This window comes from Rhea pennata, chromosome 1 (genome assembly GCF_028389875.1).
Source record: "Rhea pennata isolate bPtePen1 chromosome 1, bPtePen1.pri, whole genome shotgun sequence".
Taxonomy (NCBI): domain Eukaryota; kingdom Metazoa; phylum Chordata; class Aves; order Rheiformes; family Rheidae; genus Rhea; species Rhea pennata.
Window position 1 is genome coordinate 20,651,608 of NC_084663.1, and position 21,465 is coordinate 20,673,072.

Consider the following 21,465-nt stretch of genomic DNA (forward strand, 5'->3'; position numbering starts at 1 on the left):
TTGAGCAATTAAATATAGCTTTACAAATATATTTTTAGAATTGCTTTCCTAGTAGCCCTTTGAAGCTCACCCTCATGGTGGTAGGCCTCCCGAACACCACCCGAACAGCTGTTAGCATGGGAAACTACTGGAGTGGAAGATGTTAATTATCATCAGCTACTGGAATTTCTCTGGGGACTACTTGTGGTTTGAAACATGCTTTCCTAAAAAACTGCTCTCGGCATTGGGATCATTTCTCCTATAACTTGTCTGAGTCCCTTCTCTCCAGCAAAAGAGATGATTAATTAAAACTTCCAGTCTTCACTTTTAAGTGATCTTCTCTTAGAACACGATTATGTGATTTTCCTAAGCAAATCTTAACAGCAAAATCTTTTGTCAGTTTAAGTATCATTCCAACAATGGCTATTTTTATGTACACGTGAGTTTCCCAAGGACTTGAACTAACAGAGTTAGATTCAAAGCCTGAAACTTGTCTAGAGTTAAAAAGGAGCTAGTTGAGACTCCAGAATAGAAAACAAACACGTAGAGGGACACAACTGTTTTTTTCCTGACAGGTGAAACTTAAAACTTTATCACACTCAAAAAAAAAAAAAAAAAAAAAAAAAAAAAAAAAGCAAGCTTTCCCCATATCTTATCAGAAAATACACATACACAGAAATGTATGTTTCTCCCTTCTGTTTTACCTCCTACTATTTGGTGGCATTTTGAAGTCCAAACCAGTTAACATCAGAAGCTTAATGTGATGTCAGCAAGTGAGGTATTTACCCATGGGGAACTAAAATAATAGTGGATGAGCTGGCAGAAAGATTCTCAGAAAGGGAAATAACACAAAAACTACAGATTTCAAGCCTAGTCCTTCACTGTTAGTACTACAAAGCACCTTTATTTACTGAACTCATGCTTAGATGTATCTCGCATATCCCTCTGTAGTAGTTACTCCTAGTAATCGTTATCACCCCCAAATAAAGACCCAAGTCAGGTCTGTCTCTTCCTGAGGAGAAACTAAAAGGGTGAATGCAGGAACCTGCAGGACCTTAGTTTGAATGTCTACTGCTAGATTCCCAACAAAGATGAATGCTTGAGGACATTTATCTTCCCCTCACTATAGGTGAGAACTATGTTTTTTTCCCCCAGTATTTTGTGGAGTGACATGTCCATCTTTTTTGATGATCTAAGGTAGCTGAAGGGAAACAGGCATCCAGTGTCCTGAGCAGTCTGCCCCTTTTCCCGTAAGCATACAGGAAATTCCCTTCTACATGCCAGAGGAAGGGCTAAGAGGGAGGAAGGAAATGCAGTGTAAAAGAAAGTAAACATGTCAACTATGAGAACAGTAACCATGAGCAAGTACAAAAATGCTTCTTTGTTATGTTTAAGGATAATGAACATAGTGGTATTTCAATTATTTGGTGCTTACAGAGTTTAAAAACAACCCTCCCTCCCCCAGTTACCAGCCAATTCCCTTCTACGTAGGCCATCAGTGCTGCTGTATTGTACACTTATTATGTTACAGTTAAACAAATGTCATGATCAAGAGTAGGTATGGTCAAAATGAAGGTTGGCTTAGTTCTTCCAAAATGGTTACTGCTCAGTAGTATAGGACTATTAATTCTAGGGCAGCTGCTGCAGCCCATTATAATTAAAGAATGCAACAAATATATGTTTCCCAAGTTGGTATAAAGAATAATGGTAAAGATAAGAAGCAAGTACACAAACACAGAACTGTTATATACAAAAAAAGTTTAATTGAAATACCTGTATAAAAAATATGATCTCCATACATTTCACACTGTTAAACAGAAGAAAAAAATCCAAATCCAAGCTGCATAAATGCAACCAGATCACAGAAACACAGCTATTAAAATAAATTAAGGTTTATGACTCTGCCACTCTACCTTCCAGAGCCAATGCACGGAGACTGTACAATGTCAATAATTTAAAACCCTTCCAAACAGCATTACTTTACATTTCTGGTACTATAATACCAGACAAAAGGCATACTGACTAACTTTAAAAAGTCATTCTATTTCCCTTAAATTAGACTTTGTACAACAATTTTCTGTCTTCCAAAAAAATTGATAAGGTTTTTTTTTGTCGTCTTTTCTTTAAACAAAAGTTGACAGGAATGCAGAAAAAAAGTGCCATGGGCAAACCACTAGAATTCCCATGGGGAGGAGGAGGGGAAAGCACAGTGTTGAATAACTCTAATCAAATAAATTAACCAAATAAATAGCCACAGCTGAAACCTGTGGAAGGTCTTCTAAACTTCAAACAATAAATAACTGTATAGTACATGGGAAAAACCAAAGTTTACATAAACACATTATACAGGTATGGAAAAAAGTAAAGTCCTTGAATATTGCATTGATTGTGCATTCAACATGCCCATACATACTTTAAGACTCGCAGGGTGACAAAAGGCCAGGGGGAGTTGAGAAAGGGGCTTCTCATGCCCAGTGGTAGAGATGATAAAAGGAAACATGAATAAATGTTTCTGATAAAAAAAGCTGATATACCTGTTCATATTTCTGTGCAGGCTATAGGAAATATTTTGAGCAGCAGAGGTGGGCTGGATTTGGAAAGAGCAGGGGGGCAGGAGTGAAATGTCTGTGTTCAAGTATTCCATCACCAGTGGATGGGACTACTTCATTCAATCACCGAACATGTTCTCCAATGCATCATAGGAGCTGCTTCCTTCAGCACTTAGTCTAAAGGAAGCAAATTCCTATAATGAACTGGATCTTCTTTGGACATACACAGCTCAAAAAAGAAAGTCCCACTGAAGCAGCTTTCAAAAAGGCACTCAAAAGCAAATAAAATCTAGTCCAGGCTCTATGAGAGCAAAAAAGTTTACCATGTATTCAAGAGGTCACTGCTTTCTTAATAAGGTCAGTCTTTGACTAAGTACTGGCCTGCAACTCCCAAATATCAGCGTTTCCAAAGGAAATCTCTCATTCCAAAGCAGAAACCAGCAAAAGGGGAAAATAAAATCAAGTCCCTCAGACAAAGATTCAACTACAGAATAATGAATGCATTTTTCTAGCCCCTCCTACGTATTGGCAGCAGCACTGTGGTCTTTCTGCTTGTAGCTCCCCTCCCAGTGCGAGGTCCTTAGTAATTCACAGACTCTCATTACTTGAACTTGTGCTAGATACATCAGTATCAAGGGTCCGTAGCCTTATGTCACAGTCCTCAGACTTCACTACTTCAGATTTGTGCATCCATTGATGGTCAAAAATTTGCTCAAGTGTTGGTCTGTCTGAAGGCCTCAATGAAAGGCACCATTTGATCAGCTGTTGACATTCTGAAACAAAAATACACATCAACTTCAGACTAGGAAAGTAAAAACACAATCTTGAATAAAATAACCCACCACTATTAGTTCAAATGTACACCCTCCCACACTACCACCACACACAAAACTCACCAGGTGAAATTCTTCTCCTGAAATATAACCGCCCCCTCAAGATTTCTTCATCCTGTTCGAAAGGGATATCTCCACAAACCATATCATACAGTAGAACTCCCAGAGACCACACTGTTGCTGACCTCCCATGATATCTGTGGTATCTAATCCACTCTGGAGGGCTGTACACTCTTGTTCCTAAAAGTGGAGAAGATTAAAAAAAAGTCAAAATCAACGTTTAGAGTGATTCCTCCTTAATTCAGCTACTTCTAGTGGGCCTAATTTACATTTACAAACTCATCATTTGAGAGCATTCAAAAATAATTATAGCAGTAGTGGTGTAATTTCAGGTCATTTGTGGAGTTACATCATCAATAAAATTGGCCCATCCGGTTGTGCTATTTTGTTGCAAGGAATAACACTGCTTCTATCAGCTGACTGTTTACTAAGGCAAGCTGCCTTTCACTGACCACGTGGCGTCTGCAGCATCACACCAAAAATAGACACAAAAGGACAAAGGGGGTTGACGAGGAGGAGAAGAGAGGAAGGGAAGAAGGTGAAACTCAGGTCTTCCTTATTACACAGGGCTAATCTGCTTTATCCAGTTCCACATGACAGTAAACATCAGACTGCTTGCAATTTCTATGTTTTTTTTTTTTTTTTTTCTAAAAAGCACTGTGCTTCTCTGCTGCAGCTTTTTTAACCCAACCCCTCTTTGCCTGCGGTGCTCCTTGGATACCAAACAAAAAAAAAAAAAAAAAAAAAAAAAAAAAAAAATCGAGAATTTGTGATGCTGAAGATCACGTGGCCTAGGGGTTCGGGTTTCACAACAAACAGATGTTAAGTGCAGCAGCTGAGGAGGGAGGAAGGGAAAAAAAAAAGTCCCTTAGTTACATTAGTCACATTCAAACAGCACGGGAATTTTTTTTTCCTATCACATGATAGCTCATTTTCAGCTTTCCTTTCTGAAGCTACTAGCTGACCCTGAAGCTAGTATCAGGTCCTTTACAGGGAGTGTATTTATCGCATTGCTTTAAAATCTGCAATGCGGGATTTCCAGGACATGAGCAGAAAGGGAGGGGGAGAGCTACTGCTTCAAGTTAAAAAAAAAGCTCTGCATATAAAAACTGCATATCCACACACGGAAACATCCAGTACTGGCAAAGCCTACACGTAAACAGATCGCCCTCTAGGAAAAAGCGCTTTTTCCAAGACAGGGAAATATAAACTGCTGCGTCACTGCCTGGAATCGCTTCTTTCCTACGCAACTGAACACCCCCCTAAGCTGCCTCAGGTCCAAAGGTTTCCATTACTGATAGACCTGATACGAACACTGCGTCAGAGGCGCTGCTTGCTACCGAGAGGCGCCAGAAATGGACTATGAAGTGGCTATAAGACAACACCCAGGGAGGAGCGCGGGGTCAGGCCAAACCCGGTGCAGCAGAGCTGCCGCGGGCAAAGAGAGCACGTACCATCGAAGTCAGTATAGACCGTGTCCTTGAGGAGAGCTCCGGACCCGAAGTCGATTAGCTTCAGCTCGCCTGTCCTGAGGTCAACCAGGAGGTTCTCGTCCTTGATGTCCCGGTGCACCACGCCGCAGCCGTAGCAGTGGCGCACCGCCTCCAGGACCTGCCGGAAGAAGCCGCGGGCCGTGTCCTCGTCGAGCGCGCCCTTCTCCGTGATGAAGTCGAAGAGGTCCTTCACCAGCTCCGGCCGCTCCATGATGATGAGGTAGCCGTCGGGCCGCTCGTACCAGTCCAGCAGCTTGATGACCCCCCTGAAGCCGGAGCCCACCTTCTTCAGGAGGACGATCTCCAAGGGCACCATGACGCCGCCCTGCGCGGGGAGCGGCGCGGCGGTGAGGCAGAGGCCGGGGGGCGCGGGCCCGCGGGCGCCCCCCCGCCGCGGGGACGGGCGCAGGGGCGCGGGCAGCCCCGCCGCCGCCGCCGCCGCCCCGCTGGGTGGCTCCGCCGCTGCCGCAGTCCGAGGGCGGGGGCGGCGCTGCGGCGGAGCAGCCCCGCCGGCCTCCCCCCCGCGCAGCCCCGCCGCCCACACAATAGCCCCGGCGGGGCGCGGGGCAGAGCCCGCGGCCGCGCGCCCCCGGCCCCCGCCGCGCCGCGCCCCGGCGGTACTTACAATCGTGCCCCACTCGGTCACCCTCTCCTTCACCACATGCTTCACGGCGACCTGCGGGGCGGGGGAAAGGAGGGCGCCGTGAGCGCCGGGCCGCGCCGCAGCCCCCCGCGCGGGGCCGCGCCCGCCGCCGCCCCTCCGCCCAAGCCGCTCGGGCGCCGCGCCGGGAGCGCGCCTCGAGCCCGCGCTCACCGGCAAGCCGTCGGCGATCCTGCTGCCCGCGTACACGGTGCCGAAGCCCCCGCTGCCCAGCACGGAGCCCACTTGGTAGACTTTATCGAAAGGCTCCTTCTCCACTTTCACTGCAACAGCGGGAAGAGAGAGCGTTAACGCTGACAGCAGTGCTACGCTGCCGAGAAGTCTGTCCGCTAGACACGTATTGTCTGCGCCGCCCTCACCCTGCCCCACACATTTTTTATAAATTGCCTCCTTTAGTTAAAAATAAAAGAGATCAAGTTTCCTGGCGACACGAGGAGCCCCCGCCCCTGCGACGGGGCTCGGGCACCAGCGCCCCGCGCCCGCCGGGGAGCCCCGCGCCGCGCTGCGACCGCGCCGTACCTGGCTGCAGGATCTTCACCGGCAAGTGATCCATGCTGGTGGGGCTGCAGATGTGGGCCAGCGAGCCGAACTTGGAGAGTAACATCTTCCGAGGAGGGCGCACGGAAAATCCCCCGCAGTGAAATTCGGGGCGTCCTGCGGGCTAGTTGTTCAGCCCAGAGGCGGGCGCGGAGCGGCGGCGCCGGCCGGGATCGCGGCGGGCGGGCTGGCGAGACCTTCCGAGCAGCTGCGGCCGCCGCGGCTCGCTCCTTCCTCCGCCGGCTCCGCTTCGCGCCGCAGCGGAAACCGACGGACGCGTCCCGAAATAAACAGCCGGCAGAGAATCCAAGTCGAAACGATACCCAGTCCTTCGGCAAAAAGAAAATATAAATAAATAGGGAGGACGACGCTCGCTCTTCCTCTTCCGACCGGCGAGTGCGGTGTCACACGCGCACCGAGAAGCGTGCACACACGCAGGCGGCACGGGGGGCTGCGCCGCCGCGTGAAAAATCCGCCCCTGCGGGGAGCTGCCGGGGGCCGCGGGGCCGGCGCCGCAGTGGAGCCGTGGCGGGCGCAGGGAGCGGAGCCGCGCCGCGCCGCCGTGCTGCCCGCTCACTTCTGAGCCGGCGACGCCGCGGAGCCGCCTCTTAACTCCCAATATTTTGGTGCGGGCAGCGAGCGGCGCGCGCGGAGGATATCCCTCCGCGGGGGAGTGGGGAACACCTCTCCCTGCCCGCCGCCGGGCGGCCCCCCCGCGCCGCAGCGGGCGGCGCGGCGGCGCCCAGCGTCCGCGGTGGGGCTGGCGGGGCCGGCAGAGTCCCGTCCCACCCCATCGTAAACACGGGGCGGGGGGGCCGCGGGGGCCGGGAACTACTTATTTGTAGTAATCGACGCGCAGAGTTACAGACTGTCTGCGACACTCACACACATTAGCGAGAAAGGCGGGGGGGGGGGGGGAAGATTCTCTTATTTGCGTTAACGTTTGCAGGCGGCCAATGAGGCGGCGCCTTTTCAAAGAGCCCCGGGAGCGGCCAATCAGGAGGCGGCTCATTTGCATACGGCGGAGCGGGCCCAGGCGGGCAGGGCGGGAATTCCTCGGCGCGCCGTCCCCCCTCGCCGCCTGCCTCCCGGCCGCTCCGCGAAAGGTCACTCTCTTCGCGGGCCGAGACACTGCGTCTGGAGCCGGCGGGGGGCGGGGAGCCGCAGCCGCCGCCGCCGCCATGATCGCCGCGCCGGGGCACGCCGGGCCACGGCTTTATCTCCCCTCAGCCTTTGATCAACGCACCTTCCCCCCGCCTGCTCCCCCCTTCCCCCACAACGCAGCATTTCAACGCCCGCTTATTTATGCAGCCGCTGTTTACCGAAATAACGTGTCATGCTCTCTCGCCCATTGTGCCTCCTAATTCCTGCCCTTCCTCTGCTGTGATTTCTCGTTTAACTGCAGCTGCCTCTCACTCCTCAAGCTGGAGGCGTGCTTGCTCTGAAGGATGCGAGGCGGGACCGAGGCGTTCGCCTGCGCGCTCGTGAGCCACGCTTCCTTTTTTGTTTTCTAAGTCACGCTCTGCCTCGACACCGCCTCTGTGAAAACACCGCGGCTTGCGCACACGTAGCCTTAGCAGGGGCTGCGCCGTGCGGGGGCAGGCTCCAGCGCGTCAGCGGAGCGCGGCGCGCCGCAGCGGCGGAGGGCTTCCCTCCCCTCCCCCTCCCCAGTTAGATGCCAGTCGAGAAATGACGAGAAGCTGTTTTATTTTCCCGGCGCTATCGCTAATCGGATACGCGGCGCTGGAAACCCGTCCCCCACCCCGCTGCGGCGCCTCGCCTCAGCCGGCCTGGCAGCGCCCGGGCGGCGGCGGCGGCGGCAGCGGCGGCAGCGGCGGGGCGCCGCGCCCGGCCCCGCCCGGCCCGCAGGGGGCGCTGCGCCACAGGGATTAGCCCCACTCCTCGGGCGCGGGGAGCGCGCTGGGGCCGGCTGGGGGAGGTTCCCTCCTTCCAGATTAATTTTCAGGCAGCTTTTAAAAGTGTCGTCTTACTCTTACTCTTTTTTTTTGTCTCTTCCGACGCCGCTTTTACAGTGTCTCCCCGTGAGGCGCGTTCCGCAGGTTCAGTGCGCTGCCGCCGCCGCGCCCGCGCTCCCGCGGGGGCCGTTAACGGCTCCTCGGGCGCCGCCCCGCCGCCGCCGCGGCCTGGCCCCTGCGAGCCCCACGGGCACCGGCTTTGGCGAACAGAAACGCGTTAAAAAAAAAAAACAGCAGCGAGCAGAAAGCGAGGTTATTCAGAGGGCCTTGTCAGTCCAGAAGAAGCGGAGGGCCACCGACTTAGCAAATAATTGCTGCTGTGTTTGCTGGATAGCAATATCCTAGTAATTATTCCAGGAGCTACTTACTTAGACTAGATGCATGTAACTGGAGAAATGGCGTGCAGATGCTACAAGGATTCAGTGTAGCCGGGTAATAGCAGCATTAATATTCGCAGGCAACTAAAGCAGTCTGTGTCTTCCACTTGTCCTCGTGCTGCAATTGCTTTTACTCCGAGTCCCAGTTGCATAAGGGGAATGTGTCACATTCCTCTGTTGAAAATAGTGAAGCTGAAGGTACAGATACTGCATGTGGATGGGATCCCTAAAGGGAGGGTATTTTGGACAATCACTTGAAGCGCTGGCAGTCCTCCCCCTTGCAGGCACCGGGAGAGCCTGGCGGTTGGCATTCCCTCCTGATAACAGTAGTGCTATAGCATCAGCCCATCGTGCCCATAAACAAAGCGAGGCTTCTAGGGAGAGGTAATATCTTTTATTAGATTAGACCAACTGCTATAACGGTCAAGTTTTCAGGCATAGTTTCAACCCTTCATGTCCAAGAATGCTTTTCGAAGCTGGATCAGTTGGTTTTAAAAAGTTTCTCTCCCACAGACCTTCCATGGGTATTTGCAGAGAAACCCAACTAACCCATTCAGTTTATTGAGCTGCTGAAGGGTTCAGGAAGCTTCTGGTTTACAGAAATCAGTTTTAAGAAAGCTAATTATTTGGATATATCATATAAAGGAATAAGAAGACCAAAGTTCTTTTTTGTTAGAAATCTGTTTTTTAGGCTATGTCTAATCACAAATAATGAAATTTTAGGAAGTTTCTCCAGATAATGGCATGTACATACTATAGTTATGGGGTTTTTGCTGCTGAAATGAAAACAAGAACAAACAGGAAGATTTCAAGATCAAAGAATGTATGTTCCAGGTTTGCTTTAAAGGATATAGCTTTATCTGCCTTTTGCTATAATCCTTGTAATTGACTATTTTGAACATTACTTTCAACAGAGAGGAAGTTTTTCTCACTTTCAAGATGAGATTTTTCATCTTGAGTTAGTTGTTAAAATAGCAAATATTTTTAAGAAGAAAAATGGTATTAAATATTAATATGCACAAATGCTAATTATTTAGGGAATGAACACTGCAAGTAGTTACTAATTCCTGTTTTTTTACATGACTAAGCATGAAAAAACATGCGTGTATGACAAGTCTGTATGTAGCACATCACACCTTTTTATTCCAACTACATTTGCAATTTCTTTAACTGATTACAAATAAAATCCATCTTTGTATTGCCAGTGTGTAGTAAATCAGTGATATATTTGTCTGGGGCCTGTTCAGGAAGATAATACATAATTTCCTCAAAATCTTGTTGAGTTTATGCTACATCTTTATCAGCTGTATCAGCTCTAATACTTCGATTCAAAAGAATCTAACACACCTTTGTGCTATGTTTAAAACAAAATAGTAACCTAAAAAAAACCTTCAGTTCTGGTATTGGAAAATTGTTTCAATTATTCCTGATTTGATTTGTATTTTGACAATAATGTAAAGGGGGAAGATATTTTGTATTTAAAGAAAATAAGGTAGAAAATGTAAAAGTAACAACAAGGTATTTGTTCTCCTTCACTTAATTTTGGCAGGGAGACATTTGATTTGTATACAGCTCCAAGGACTCCTGGTTTGACAGAATTACAGATGGATCCCAGACATGGAATGTACCCTGTCTTTACACATAAGCCTTTCATGGGTTTGTGGTGCTCCTTTTGATCTGGCTTGGAACGTGCAGTTCAGTGGTCCTAAACAATTATAGCTGCAGAAATATTTTATAAACTAGTTTTGGCCTTTTTGGCAGTAGCTTTGCAACTATAAATGGAAAATCATTCATGGGTAGGATGCCAATTTGTTTTTTGATGTGCAAAATATTTCTGTGAAAGGGTCCCTGAGCAAGCATAAGTTTATCAAGCACAGAAATACGGAAGTTCCATGGGAGTTTTTACTTGCAGTATAGACGCAGTAACAACTTTTGGCTATTTTTTAGTGTTTATCGGGAATGCAGTGCCACATCATCAGATATTGTAGTGGTGGCGTTAATGTGCTCAAACATATGCCTGTAGTCATTGCAGGTCTTCTGTATGGGACTGCCAAAATGCATCTGTTTGCATTATGTAACCACAGGAATGTTGCCAAGAATGCTCTAGTAGTGAAAATTCAATAAGGTTGATGAGAATATCTGTGCTCTCAGGTCCCTCAAGTTCTCTTTGTATGTCATATACTGAAAGCTCCTAGCCATCTTAGTGACCCTTCTCTGGACTCTGTTCTGTCTCTCTTGTGTTTAGGAAGAGAACAAACTGAATACAGTAGTGCACAGGTAACCTCGTATGTGCTGAATCGAGAAGAACTGACATTTCCCTAGACCTGCTGGCTGCTCTTGCTAATGCAGTCCAAGTGCTAAGTCTTCCATGCCACAGGGGCACAGTGCTAACTTTGAATTTGTTTTCCACTGAGACCCCTCAAGTCCTCTCCTGTAGAACAGCTAGTCAGTCTCAGCCTGTTGTCTTGCAGTAGTGTATTGTCTCAGGTGCAGGAGCTTGTATTTGTCTTTTTTGAACTTCAAGACAGTTGTTCCATTCAAGATTCAAAACTCTACTCCTTCAGCATGTTGAGGTCTCTCTGAATGGCAGCTCTGCCTTCCAGTGTACTAGCAGACCCTCTGGATTTGGTGTCATAGCTGCACTTGCAAAGGTCTCATCATGCAGGTAACAGATGAAGATGTTACATGATACTGGCATCAATATTGTTGCTAGGTAACACCACTTGTAACCATCTAACAGTTGGACTTCAAACAGTTGTCCTCTACCCTTTGAGCCAAATGATTTTGTCAAATTTTCACCCATTATGTAGTCCCTCCTGTCTACATTTTCCACTCTGGCTGCAAGGATACTATGGGAGACTGTCCAAAGCCTTGCTAAAGTCAAGGAAAACAACATCTTCTCTCTCTCCTTATCCATAGAGCCAGTAACTTGATTAAGCAGAATTTGCCCTTGGTAAATAAAAGCTAGCTGTTCTCAGTCACATTCCTGTCATCATATGGAAATGGTTTGCATGAGTACTTGCTCCACTGTTTTCCGAGGGACTGAGGCATGGCTAACCAGTCTGTAGTTGTCCAGATTTTCCTCCTCCTTTGCCACTTTGTAAGATAGATGCAACATTTTTGTAATCACTAGGAACCTTTCCTGATCACTATGACCATTCCCAAGTGATCGAGGGCGGTCTAGCAATGACATTTGCTAGCAATCTCAGTACTGTCAAATGTGTTATGTCCAATCCGATGAATTTGTATAAGTCCAGTGTATTTAAATTATCCCTAATTTGACTGTTGCTACTAGATATGGAGATCTGGGAGGCCTGAAAACAGACACCACCTGTCTTAAGACTAAGAAGTCATTGGATGGCTGTGTCCTTTGTCACAAGGTCACTTGCCCTATTGAACAGCACGCCTGGGTTTTACTTGGTTTCCCTTTTGCTGCAAATGTACTTACAGAAGTCTTCCTTGATACTCAGTGTGCATTGTGTTTGAGCTCCCATATGTGTTTGAGCTCCCTCATGTATTTCCCATGCAGCTAAGGCAGGGCCTTGCTATACCTTGCTTGTTTTCTTGCAAATTAATATGAATAACAGATATGACTGACCTCTGCCAAGACTTGGATGCAGGTTGTTAGGACATTTCTTCAGCAACTTCACTGCTTTCCTTTTGACTAGTGAGTTTGTAAAATCAGCCCCTCTGTGTTTTATTTGTTGGCTTTTAAAGAACATGTTAGAATGATGCATGACTAGAGAAAGATGATGACAGCTCTATCAGTAATAGACCTTAAATTTCCAAATGTGGTACATTTTTTCTCCTTTATTCACTCAAAACTGCGAGTGAACTCAATGAAATAGCTGCCAAAGATGACACCTACCACTGAGAGCTTCAGCTTCTGCTTTCAATCATGTTTCCAAAGCAATAAACAGGATTTTTCTTGTGTCCTGTCTAGGTGGCATATATCTATTGTTTAATCTCCTCATGCTCTCCCCTCCCACATATACAGATATGCAGCTTTGGTTTTATTATATATTATCACTGATGATACATATGTTCTGGTGAAGATTGTCTATTTGCTATCTGGCACTGGGAACTTTGCTAAAAGTTTAATGTTTAATACGGCTACAATTGCTATTTTTCAGACCAGGCTACATATAATACATATAGATAAATTCTATTGGCAGTGTTTTGATTAGGTGTTTGGGTCAAGGGCTGTAATAATTATATAATATATATCACACACACACACACACACACATATATATAATTAATAACATAGTCATCAACTACATAGGTATATGTAATATGTATATATATATAATATCACAATTATTTGATTGTTACGGAAGCAATGCTCCTTTGAGACAATTAGGATTTAGTACTTGGTAGTAATAATCTGTATAATCAATAAAAAATGACCAGAGCAGTAGATGGGATATCACCAGACTTCAAAGGATTTATATTTTAGTACATGCTGGATTTCTGAAAAATATCGTACACTTCTGTCACTAGTGAGCTGATATGATACATTTCAACATTCCTGGAGGATGGTGGATGAAATCACAAACATGTTCTTTATGGGTTGTGTTTCATGTCAAGATTAATCTACCTGTCCATGTATTTTGTTCTTGGTGAGATGTGTTCAGCTCATAAGCTAGAGGCATGAGCAGGAGGGGAGCAATCCAAAGATATCTGTGAGTTAAGAATCATCTTATTCTGTGTCTAAAATGGTAAAAGTATCTGATCTATGATGGAGTCTCTTATATAAGTAATACAAATAATGGAAATGAAGAATGTCTATTTCATACAAAAGGTTATGATGGGATGGAAACTACCTATGTACAAGTGTCTGATGAGAACATGTGTAAGCTTAGGGAAAGAATACTGACCTTGTATTGGAGAATGCTGACTTAAGAGTAGGCAAAGAATGTAGCCCCATTTATACACCACTAGCGATACCAGGACTGGACTAGTGCTGTCAAGAGAATGTTAAATGACTGGAAAGACAAGTGGAAAACGAAGTATTGTACTATGTCTGGAAATGAGAGGCTTTAATAGCTCAATCTATTTTACTTCTTCAGGAGAAGGTTTAGAGGTAACCTTTTAACATGACAGTCTAGAAGTATCTCTGTTTTTTTCCTAGTATTTGATAACTGTTAAGTCTCACACAGGAAGAGTTCCCCAACCTGATAACTGGAACAAAAAGTGTAAAGTGCAGGTAAGTTACACAGAATAATTGTGAATGTGGTCCACTGTTCTTGAGGACCTAGAAATGAAACAGTACTTAAAAATAGAAGGCCAAAAGATATGCTCTTAGGTACAGAGAAGTTTCTTGATACAGAATTTGAGTTAGATACCGTGACATAGTTTTTAAGGAAGTCTGACTGAAAAGTCTCTCCGGCATTAATAATTCCGAAGCAAAGAGCGGGGACCTCCACAGAACTGAGTTCTTCAGGACTACATGTTCCACAGCCATACAGGTGCGTATTATATTCAGTAGAGATACTACACAATTTCAACGGCTGTTGACCCTATTTCAAAAGGACGTTGAAGGATTAAAGAGGAATCAAGAAAGGGAATTGAGAATGGCTAAGGATATGAAACAAAAATCTCTTCTAAAAGATTAGATTTTTTTTCACTTTAGAGAGGAGATTAAGAAAAGTGATGCAGTAAAATAATGGTCTAGGTATAGTAGCTTAGATGACTGTGTTCTCCGTCATCTAACATGAGCACAGGAACATCAAGGAAAATTAAAAGGTAACATTCAAAACTGATAAAACACAACTTGCAATTACCTCTATTGATAAAACTTGTAATTAAATTGTGGAACTCACTGTCACATCACAAAGGCCAAAAGTGTAACAAGATTAGAAAGGGTGTTTGGTAGTTTTAGGGATAGCAAGAGTATTCGGAGTTGTCATAACTAGAAGATAAAAATAATAGAAGGGCTATTAACTCCCACGTTTCAAGGTGGAAATCTTTTTTTTTATCCAGTGGAACAGGTTGAAATTGACATTGGCAAATTCATGGATAAGGAATGTGAGTAAGTAGCAGATGATCCACAATTGCCTCTTCTGGGATCTTTGTATGGAGTGAGCCAAGGTGCTGGAATAGTTTGTATAATAAGGTAATTCCTAAAGTCCCATATTTGGCCAGTTTAATTCCGTTTGTTTCAGTAGTGTTAAACTGCTCTAATGATGTGAAGAATTGATGGCAGTCTTCTGTTCAATACACTGAACTTGTGATGGACAAGGTCAGTATTTCCTGCCATATCATCTTTGTACCCATGGAATTAGTAAGACTTCATGAAGTGGTTTGCAAGTTTTGTGTTTGCCCACATGCAAACAAACAAAATGGAGAGAGGAGAAAGGGGAGTAAAAAAGAACATCCAAGGTTTGGCCTATTTTTTGTTGGTTTAAAAAAACAATCCCCACATGACTAGTTGCAAAAGTAGATCCATAGATAATCCCTCAGTTCCAATTTGAGAAACACTGGAGTGGATGACTTCTTAAGATGCCTTGTAGAAATTATAAATCTAGAAGGGCATTTACTACATAGGATGAAGAAATAAAAAATTATTCTTGTGTCTCTTAAGTTTTAAAGAGTGTTAAAATACAGATCAAAGTGGATTCATGTCTACCTTCCCTTTTCAAAATTCTGCACAAAAGTGAAATATGACAAATATATAACAGTCTTAGCTGAATTGTGGATATAATAGCTATAATATTTAGATCATTGGATCTCTGACTTGATCTAAAAGACATATTGCTGTGTTCCTAGTAAAATAATTCAGTAATTTATTAATCATAAATTGTTTCCAGAAGCCAGTAGCGGTACTGCTATGGTTTTCTATCCTGAAAAACAGATAGAAATATTTAACTAGCTTTATACAATAATTACAATAATAATATAGAAAATAGTGAAGAGTCTTGCAAGAAAAGAGACTTTATACAGGAAGCCTTTGTATACTAAGATGTCAGCTATTCACTTGATCCATCTTGAATCTTGAGACTAAATTTAAAGTCAAGTTTTTAACATCAACATTATAGAACAGAATGTAATATGATCTTACTTGGTCCAATGCTACTAATTTCTACTCTCTATAGAGCTATATTTGTAATTTTAAATGTGAGAGATGTCATTTAATATAGATTGAGAGGAGAGGGCTTTTGTGGGCAGTGGACATATTAAATCAAGAACTGTTAAAAGGATAGACAGTTGTGATATAGACATGATGGAGTAAATTCACATTTTAAGTGTAATAATGCAGATACATTATAGAACAGCTGTTTAAGTTTCTAGGCACTGTTATAAAAGCTTTTAGGGCTTCATGAGCCAGAATTGAGCTATGTAAAATCATTCATGCTTTTTGTGCTGCTTTTACATCATGATCACTTTCTGTGTGCCTCCATCTTGACTTCAGCTTCTGAAATGTTCTGTAATGAAAAGACTACTTTAGAGTTATCCTAAATACAGAAATAAAATTTGTCCTTTGAACCACATACAGAAGGAACTACCAGATTACTTTGAATGGGTGTGCCTCAAGGTTTGACTGACAAGCTACCAGTGTTCCCAATCTTTATGTAGATAATGGAATGTAATTATTAACCAGTGAAAATCCTAGTCCTGCATGTGCGCCTCATATGTAGTCTGTTGCAGAATTATCTCTAGTCACCACTACTTTCATTAGTATCAGCCACAGCCCGTATCACTAGCTAACTGAATTGGTGTGTGTGTCTTTGTACTAAAGATCCTCAGTAATATGCTAATGTATATAATTGACAACAGAAGTTCCATGTGGAGAAGAAGGTTATGTCTGGGTACATTTTTCTCTAAGAGTAATTACTCTTGTCAGCATAGGTTACACTTTTATTTTTCAAAGTCAGATCAAATCTATGGGAAGAACAATTGCATTTAGCACATGTAAAAAGCTGATACCTGGTTTGTTAATATAGTATTAAAATTAAAAAAATCATGAGAAGGAATGAGTATCATTAAATGAACTTTGATCAAGGCTCAGTCGAATGCACTCCAACTTTTGTACTATAATTATAAAACTTAGCAGCTGTCCTTGTTCAGTGTTTTAGATAACTAAGGTATGTACCATAAACCACATATGACTATGTGATTAAAGGAAAATTTTCTATCTTATCTGTAGTAGTATACTAACTTTATGATCATAATTTTGCCTTTTCTGTTTTGTTTTCATGAACCTTGCAAAGATTATCTTAGCTTATGTTAAGTCAATCAATATCTTCAGTTTTTTTAAATTGCTTCCTAAGTGTTAAAATCTAACAATAAATATGCTGCAATTAACTATTCCGCTTTCTGAAAGGGTGAATTTATTCATATTTCAAGCTTGCATGTGTCTTGTATCTGATCTAAAAATGTGTACACAGAAAAATAAGATATCGCAATTGGATAGCAAAAGCTGAGTTGTAGAAGAAGAAAGATATGTCCATTCTGACATACGTCCATTTGGCCATGGGTCTATTTGTCCATTTCATCTGTATTGTCTTTTATTGCTTTCCTATGTACATTTGTTTTTGAGATCAGACATGAGACTTAACTAGTTTTGAATATAAATGGAGAGCCTTCCAAAAAGGCTGATTTTGAGGAGGTGGGGGCTCAGTATTCTGTTAATATCATTATGTACAGTTAGGAAGTAATTCAAGTCTATAAAGACGTGTCTGCTGCCATTTCAGGCAGCAGGAGTAGCCTGTCTGGCCTCTTGCTGCTCCTGAACGATGCAGGTGTCATTTAGGTCCTCTGTCATCTCCTTGCTTGATATGAAAGCCTTAGATACGCTATGGTATCTGAAGTATTAGGTGCCTGTGTTTAGATACCTGAATCCCTTTTACCTTTCAGTAACTGTGTTTCTTTAAAATTTTCTTGTTTTTTGTTCTTTGTGTTTTGAGTTTACTCTAGTTTTTCAGATGCTCCATGGATGTACAATCAGAATTGTAGTCAGATTGGTGTTGATATGGAACATGGGACAATCATTGCTACCTAAATCATGGTTTTGTCTACATGGAAAATAAGGACATATTTGAGGTCATTCTCAGCTCTGTTTAGATCAGTCACTTCAGTATAAATCCTTACACTCAAGTCCTAATAACTGTTTAACTCTGCTGAATTAGGAATGACATTGACCTGAAACCTCTGTATCTTTCAGCCTTCTGCAGTGTGTTAGGAACTACCTGTGATCATATATCAAGAGTGCTGCTTGTTGACCTATTCCCAGTTCCCAGTTACATTTTTTTTCCGTGCTTCCATGTCATTTTCACTATGTTAGCAGCAACAAGTTTGAGACAAGAGACAGTTATGCCATAGACTGAAGACTATTTACCAAAAGCTAGGCATAGCTTTCATCCTGGTTGCCCACCTTGTAGAACCTCCCAGGAAGGTTTTGTTGTCTGCTCCCATATATTTTGTGAAGTAACGATGCTTTTCAGCTTATGCAGGAGTCTATACTTTGGAGCACAAAATTTCTTGGACACCAATATAGAGTCCTCTAATAACGTTTATTGATCTTAGGCATGTTCAGCAGTTAAGTGATTCTTGAGAGTAGGCGGTGTGAATTATGCTTGAGCCTTAAGAATCTAACTTTGAACTGAAATCACAATTAAAACATTCTGAAAATGTCTCTTGTGATTGCAGTAGTCTTGTGCGAAGGAGTAATACTGCACTCTAAACTCTAGTCCAGAGGTCATTTCTGTATTTTTGTATAAAAGGATACTGTTATATTGGGATATAAAATGTATATTTTATGTGAGATGAAAAGGAACAAAGTTGTTTGCAGGTAGGACAATGATACAGAAAAAAGATATTGAGAGACCAGGTAGTAGCATTGAAGATGGAGCTAAAGATGTGTTTTAGCTGCTACTAATGTAGGAGGTATATAATAATTGCATAGTGGGTGGGGCTGGAAAATGAGAGTGAGTGAGTGGCTTGGACTGCTAGGAAGTCAGTAGAAAAGCAGGAGATATGTACAGCGTTGCTTAGGTTAGAGGATGATAACTAGGACTTCCTTTTGGATGACATCTGAGAGGGAAACTGATGCTAAGCTGTACTGCCTGTGTTTCCACAAATAGCAGGGACGGCTGACGGTGTTCTGCTTCTACAGACTTTGGTCGCAGTCCTGAGCCTGGCAATATTTAGCAGTTCAGAACCTGCAATGTAAGAAGGCCTATATTGTCAGCAAGCTAAGGCTGAGGTATTTGATGCTCTAATAAATGGGATCATTGTTATTATATAGAGTTTGGGTTATCTCATCACATGGGGAAGCTTTGTCTTCTTCACTCTTGATATTCTCACTTCGCTTGGAAGTCCCAAGATACTGTTTTAATAGATGGGCTAGCAGTAAAGTGTGTTATTAAAATAAATTGTTCCAGCTAAATGCACTCATCTTTCCGTAACCCTTCAATGAGGTGTCAGCCATGTTTCCAGAGTGGAAACCAACTGGAATATGTGCAATTGTGTACTGCTGTCATACAAATTTTGGCCACATAAACATAAAACGGAATTGATCATTGGATGGAATAATGACAATATGCATTAACAATTCTCCCTTTAATTGGTGCTGCTCTTGCAGCTGTTCCATTATTTTGCCTTAGACTAATCATCTAGATCATCACATTTCTCTCTTTGAACCGTTGGCAAAGAAAATTCCAAAGGACAAGAAGAAAAGCTAATTCTGAGTCTTCAAAATGAACTGAAATTCTCAAGGACTCAGACTAACTATATTCAGTATTTTGGAATTCTTGGGAGAAATTTATCCTGGCCTGCTTATTTTACAGTATTTATTTTTAATTTCTGTGTTTTCATTAACTAATCTTGGAAAAGAAAATATTTCAGTATTATTATATGGTACAAATACATGCTTAGTTTTGTTCCAAATACAGAACAGAAAAACATGCTGAACATCTCTGCATATTAAAAATTTTGTTACCTGCCTCTTCTAGCATAATTGATATTCCTGCCATCTCTTTGTAGCAACAGACATAAGAACTAGGATTTCTTTATTCCTGATTTTTATTAAAAATCTCTTATTATCTTCAATGCTATCGACCACGTAATATTTCTGCTTATACTTTTAATTTCCCTTGCTACCTGATCTTCTTAACGTCTGCTTTACATTTCTTGATTCCATATTTAATTAATATTCTTTGCCATCTGTCTGCAGGGAAATTGAGTATATCTATATTATTAATACTTTAAAAAGACAAATATGAGAAATTTAATAATAAATTTCTACATTTTGAAAATGTGTGAAATATATGGACTGAAGGTAGTGCCTCTATAGTTTAAATCTAAATCCTCATCATTACTAATTGGTTCTACACTCAAAAAGAAGGGAATGAGTCAATGTTGTATTGCTTGCCATACCATTGCTTGTCATACCATTTCACAGAAGATGAAATTCCTGATGAAATAAAAGAAGTAGTTCCTGTAGTTCCTACTGTGAATGTTGAAGTCCATTTTTAGGTATATTAAAAATACTTGTTTGAGGACACTCGTAGACCTGAGGCATCAGATTAACTGTTGTTAATTCCTTCAGTTCTGTGCCTTGCCCTGGAGATGGCCACTGCTACCCTTGGGGCTAAAATGTCTGATGCACTTGTTGATGCATCTTGCTGCAGTTTTCAGATGAGGTCACTAATGTAAAGAGATCTCAGTGTAGAATCATTTTAGCTGAAAATTTTCATAAAAAAATGTTGAAACTCTTAATTTGGAGCCCAGTTTCTTAAATTTATGTTCATTCAAAAACAGTCAAAATATCAAATGTTAGACAATCTCAGTAATATCAGTTTTGCAAGCCTCTAATAATTCACAAAAGAGAAGCGGTTATACCTTCGGCCATTTGATGTCATGTTAGTGGACACTTTTGCATTTGTTCCCCCAGAATCTGACGAAAGATTTCAGACCCCGTTCTAGTTTCTTATGTATGTCCTGAATTTTCTCCACTGAATTCAAAAGCATTTACATTGCTATAAGGGAGATTTAAATCAGGCCATTGCAGAGATACCTATGCAGCTGTGGTCTCACAGCCTGTTGCTTTATATGATTCTCATTACATACTTCATTTTGCTGGAGCCAATGGACCTTTGTTTTTCCCTTTTACCAAAGACAAGGAACAAGGACCTATCAGCCTTGAGGTTCATATTTTAAAAGAGTAGACCTGAATGATTTCAGTGAAATACTTAGCTTTGTTTTAAATTTCATTCCTCAAATTATATTGTGTTTTTCACATACCTTTTTTTTTCTGTTTGTATGGGTCCATCATTATCCATGTTTCCAAGCTTTACATTTTGAATCACAGAATCACAGAATGGTTGAGGTTGGAAGGGACCTCTGGAGATCATCTAGTCCAGCCCTCTGCTCAAGCGTGGTTACCTAGAGCATATTGCACAGGATCATGTCCAAGCAGGTTTTAAACATCTCCAGGGATGGAGACTCTACAGCCCCCACGGGCAACCTGCTCCAGTGCTCAGTAACTCCCAAAGGGTGGGACTGAGGGTGGGTTTCGAACCCACGTGTGCGGAGCACAATGGATTAGCAGTCCATCGCCTTAACCACTCGGCCACCTCACCTCAGGGGTAAAGGGAAGTTATGATCAGTGCGAGGATTATATAAAGAACAAATGGATTTTTGTTGCCTGTTCTGATTTCAGGATTACATGTTACAGAAAACAGTATGTCATAACACATTGAGATCTACTGGATAACATTGTATGAACTGGCATGACGAACTGTAAAAGTGTGATAAGGAATCATAGAATGCATTAGAAGTGAATGGAAAAGCTTTTTTCTTAGAGCAGTTGTCACGGTAATGAGTCTGTTCTTAAATTCAAACTTCTAAATGCCATAATAATGTTAGTAACAATGAATACTGTACCAGGTGAGCACACACTGTAGATAGAAAGTGGCAGCTGCTGCAGGCTGGAAACGTGCCACTTGGAGCTTGGAGATACAGTATTGGAAAATGGCTGGAGATGTACCCTTGGAAG

At 42.9% G+C, this 21,465-nt stretch overlaps 1 protein-coding gene and 1 non-coding gene across 2 annotated transcripts; both read right to left on the bottom strand.

The window, feature by feature from the left end:
• Positions 1-1,720: 1,720 nt before the first annotated feature.
• PIM3 (Pim-3 proto-oncogene, serine/threonine kinase) lies at positions 1,721-6,719 on the bottom strand. Its single transcript, XM_062582921.1, has 6 exons — positions 6,095-6,719; positions 5,729-5,838; positions 5,540-5,590; positions 4,876-5,239; positions 3,425-3,601; positions 1,721-3,301 (listed from the first exon to the last, which is right to left on the bottom strand). Exons 1-6 carry the CDS (start codon positions 6,177-6,179, stop codon positions 3,117-3,119), a joined length of 972 nt encoding a protein of 323 aa, XP_062438905.1. The 5' UTR covers positions 6,180-6,719; the 3' UTR covers positions 1,721-3,116.
• A 14,245-nt stretch (positions 6,720-20,964) lies between these two features.
• TRNAS-GCU (transfer RNA serine (anticodon GCU)) lies at positions 20,965-21,049 on the bottom strand. The gene has a single exon. It is a non-coding gene; the product is annotated as a tRNA-Ser (tRNA).
• Positions 21,050-21,465: the final 416 nt, after the last annotated feature.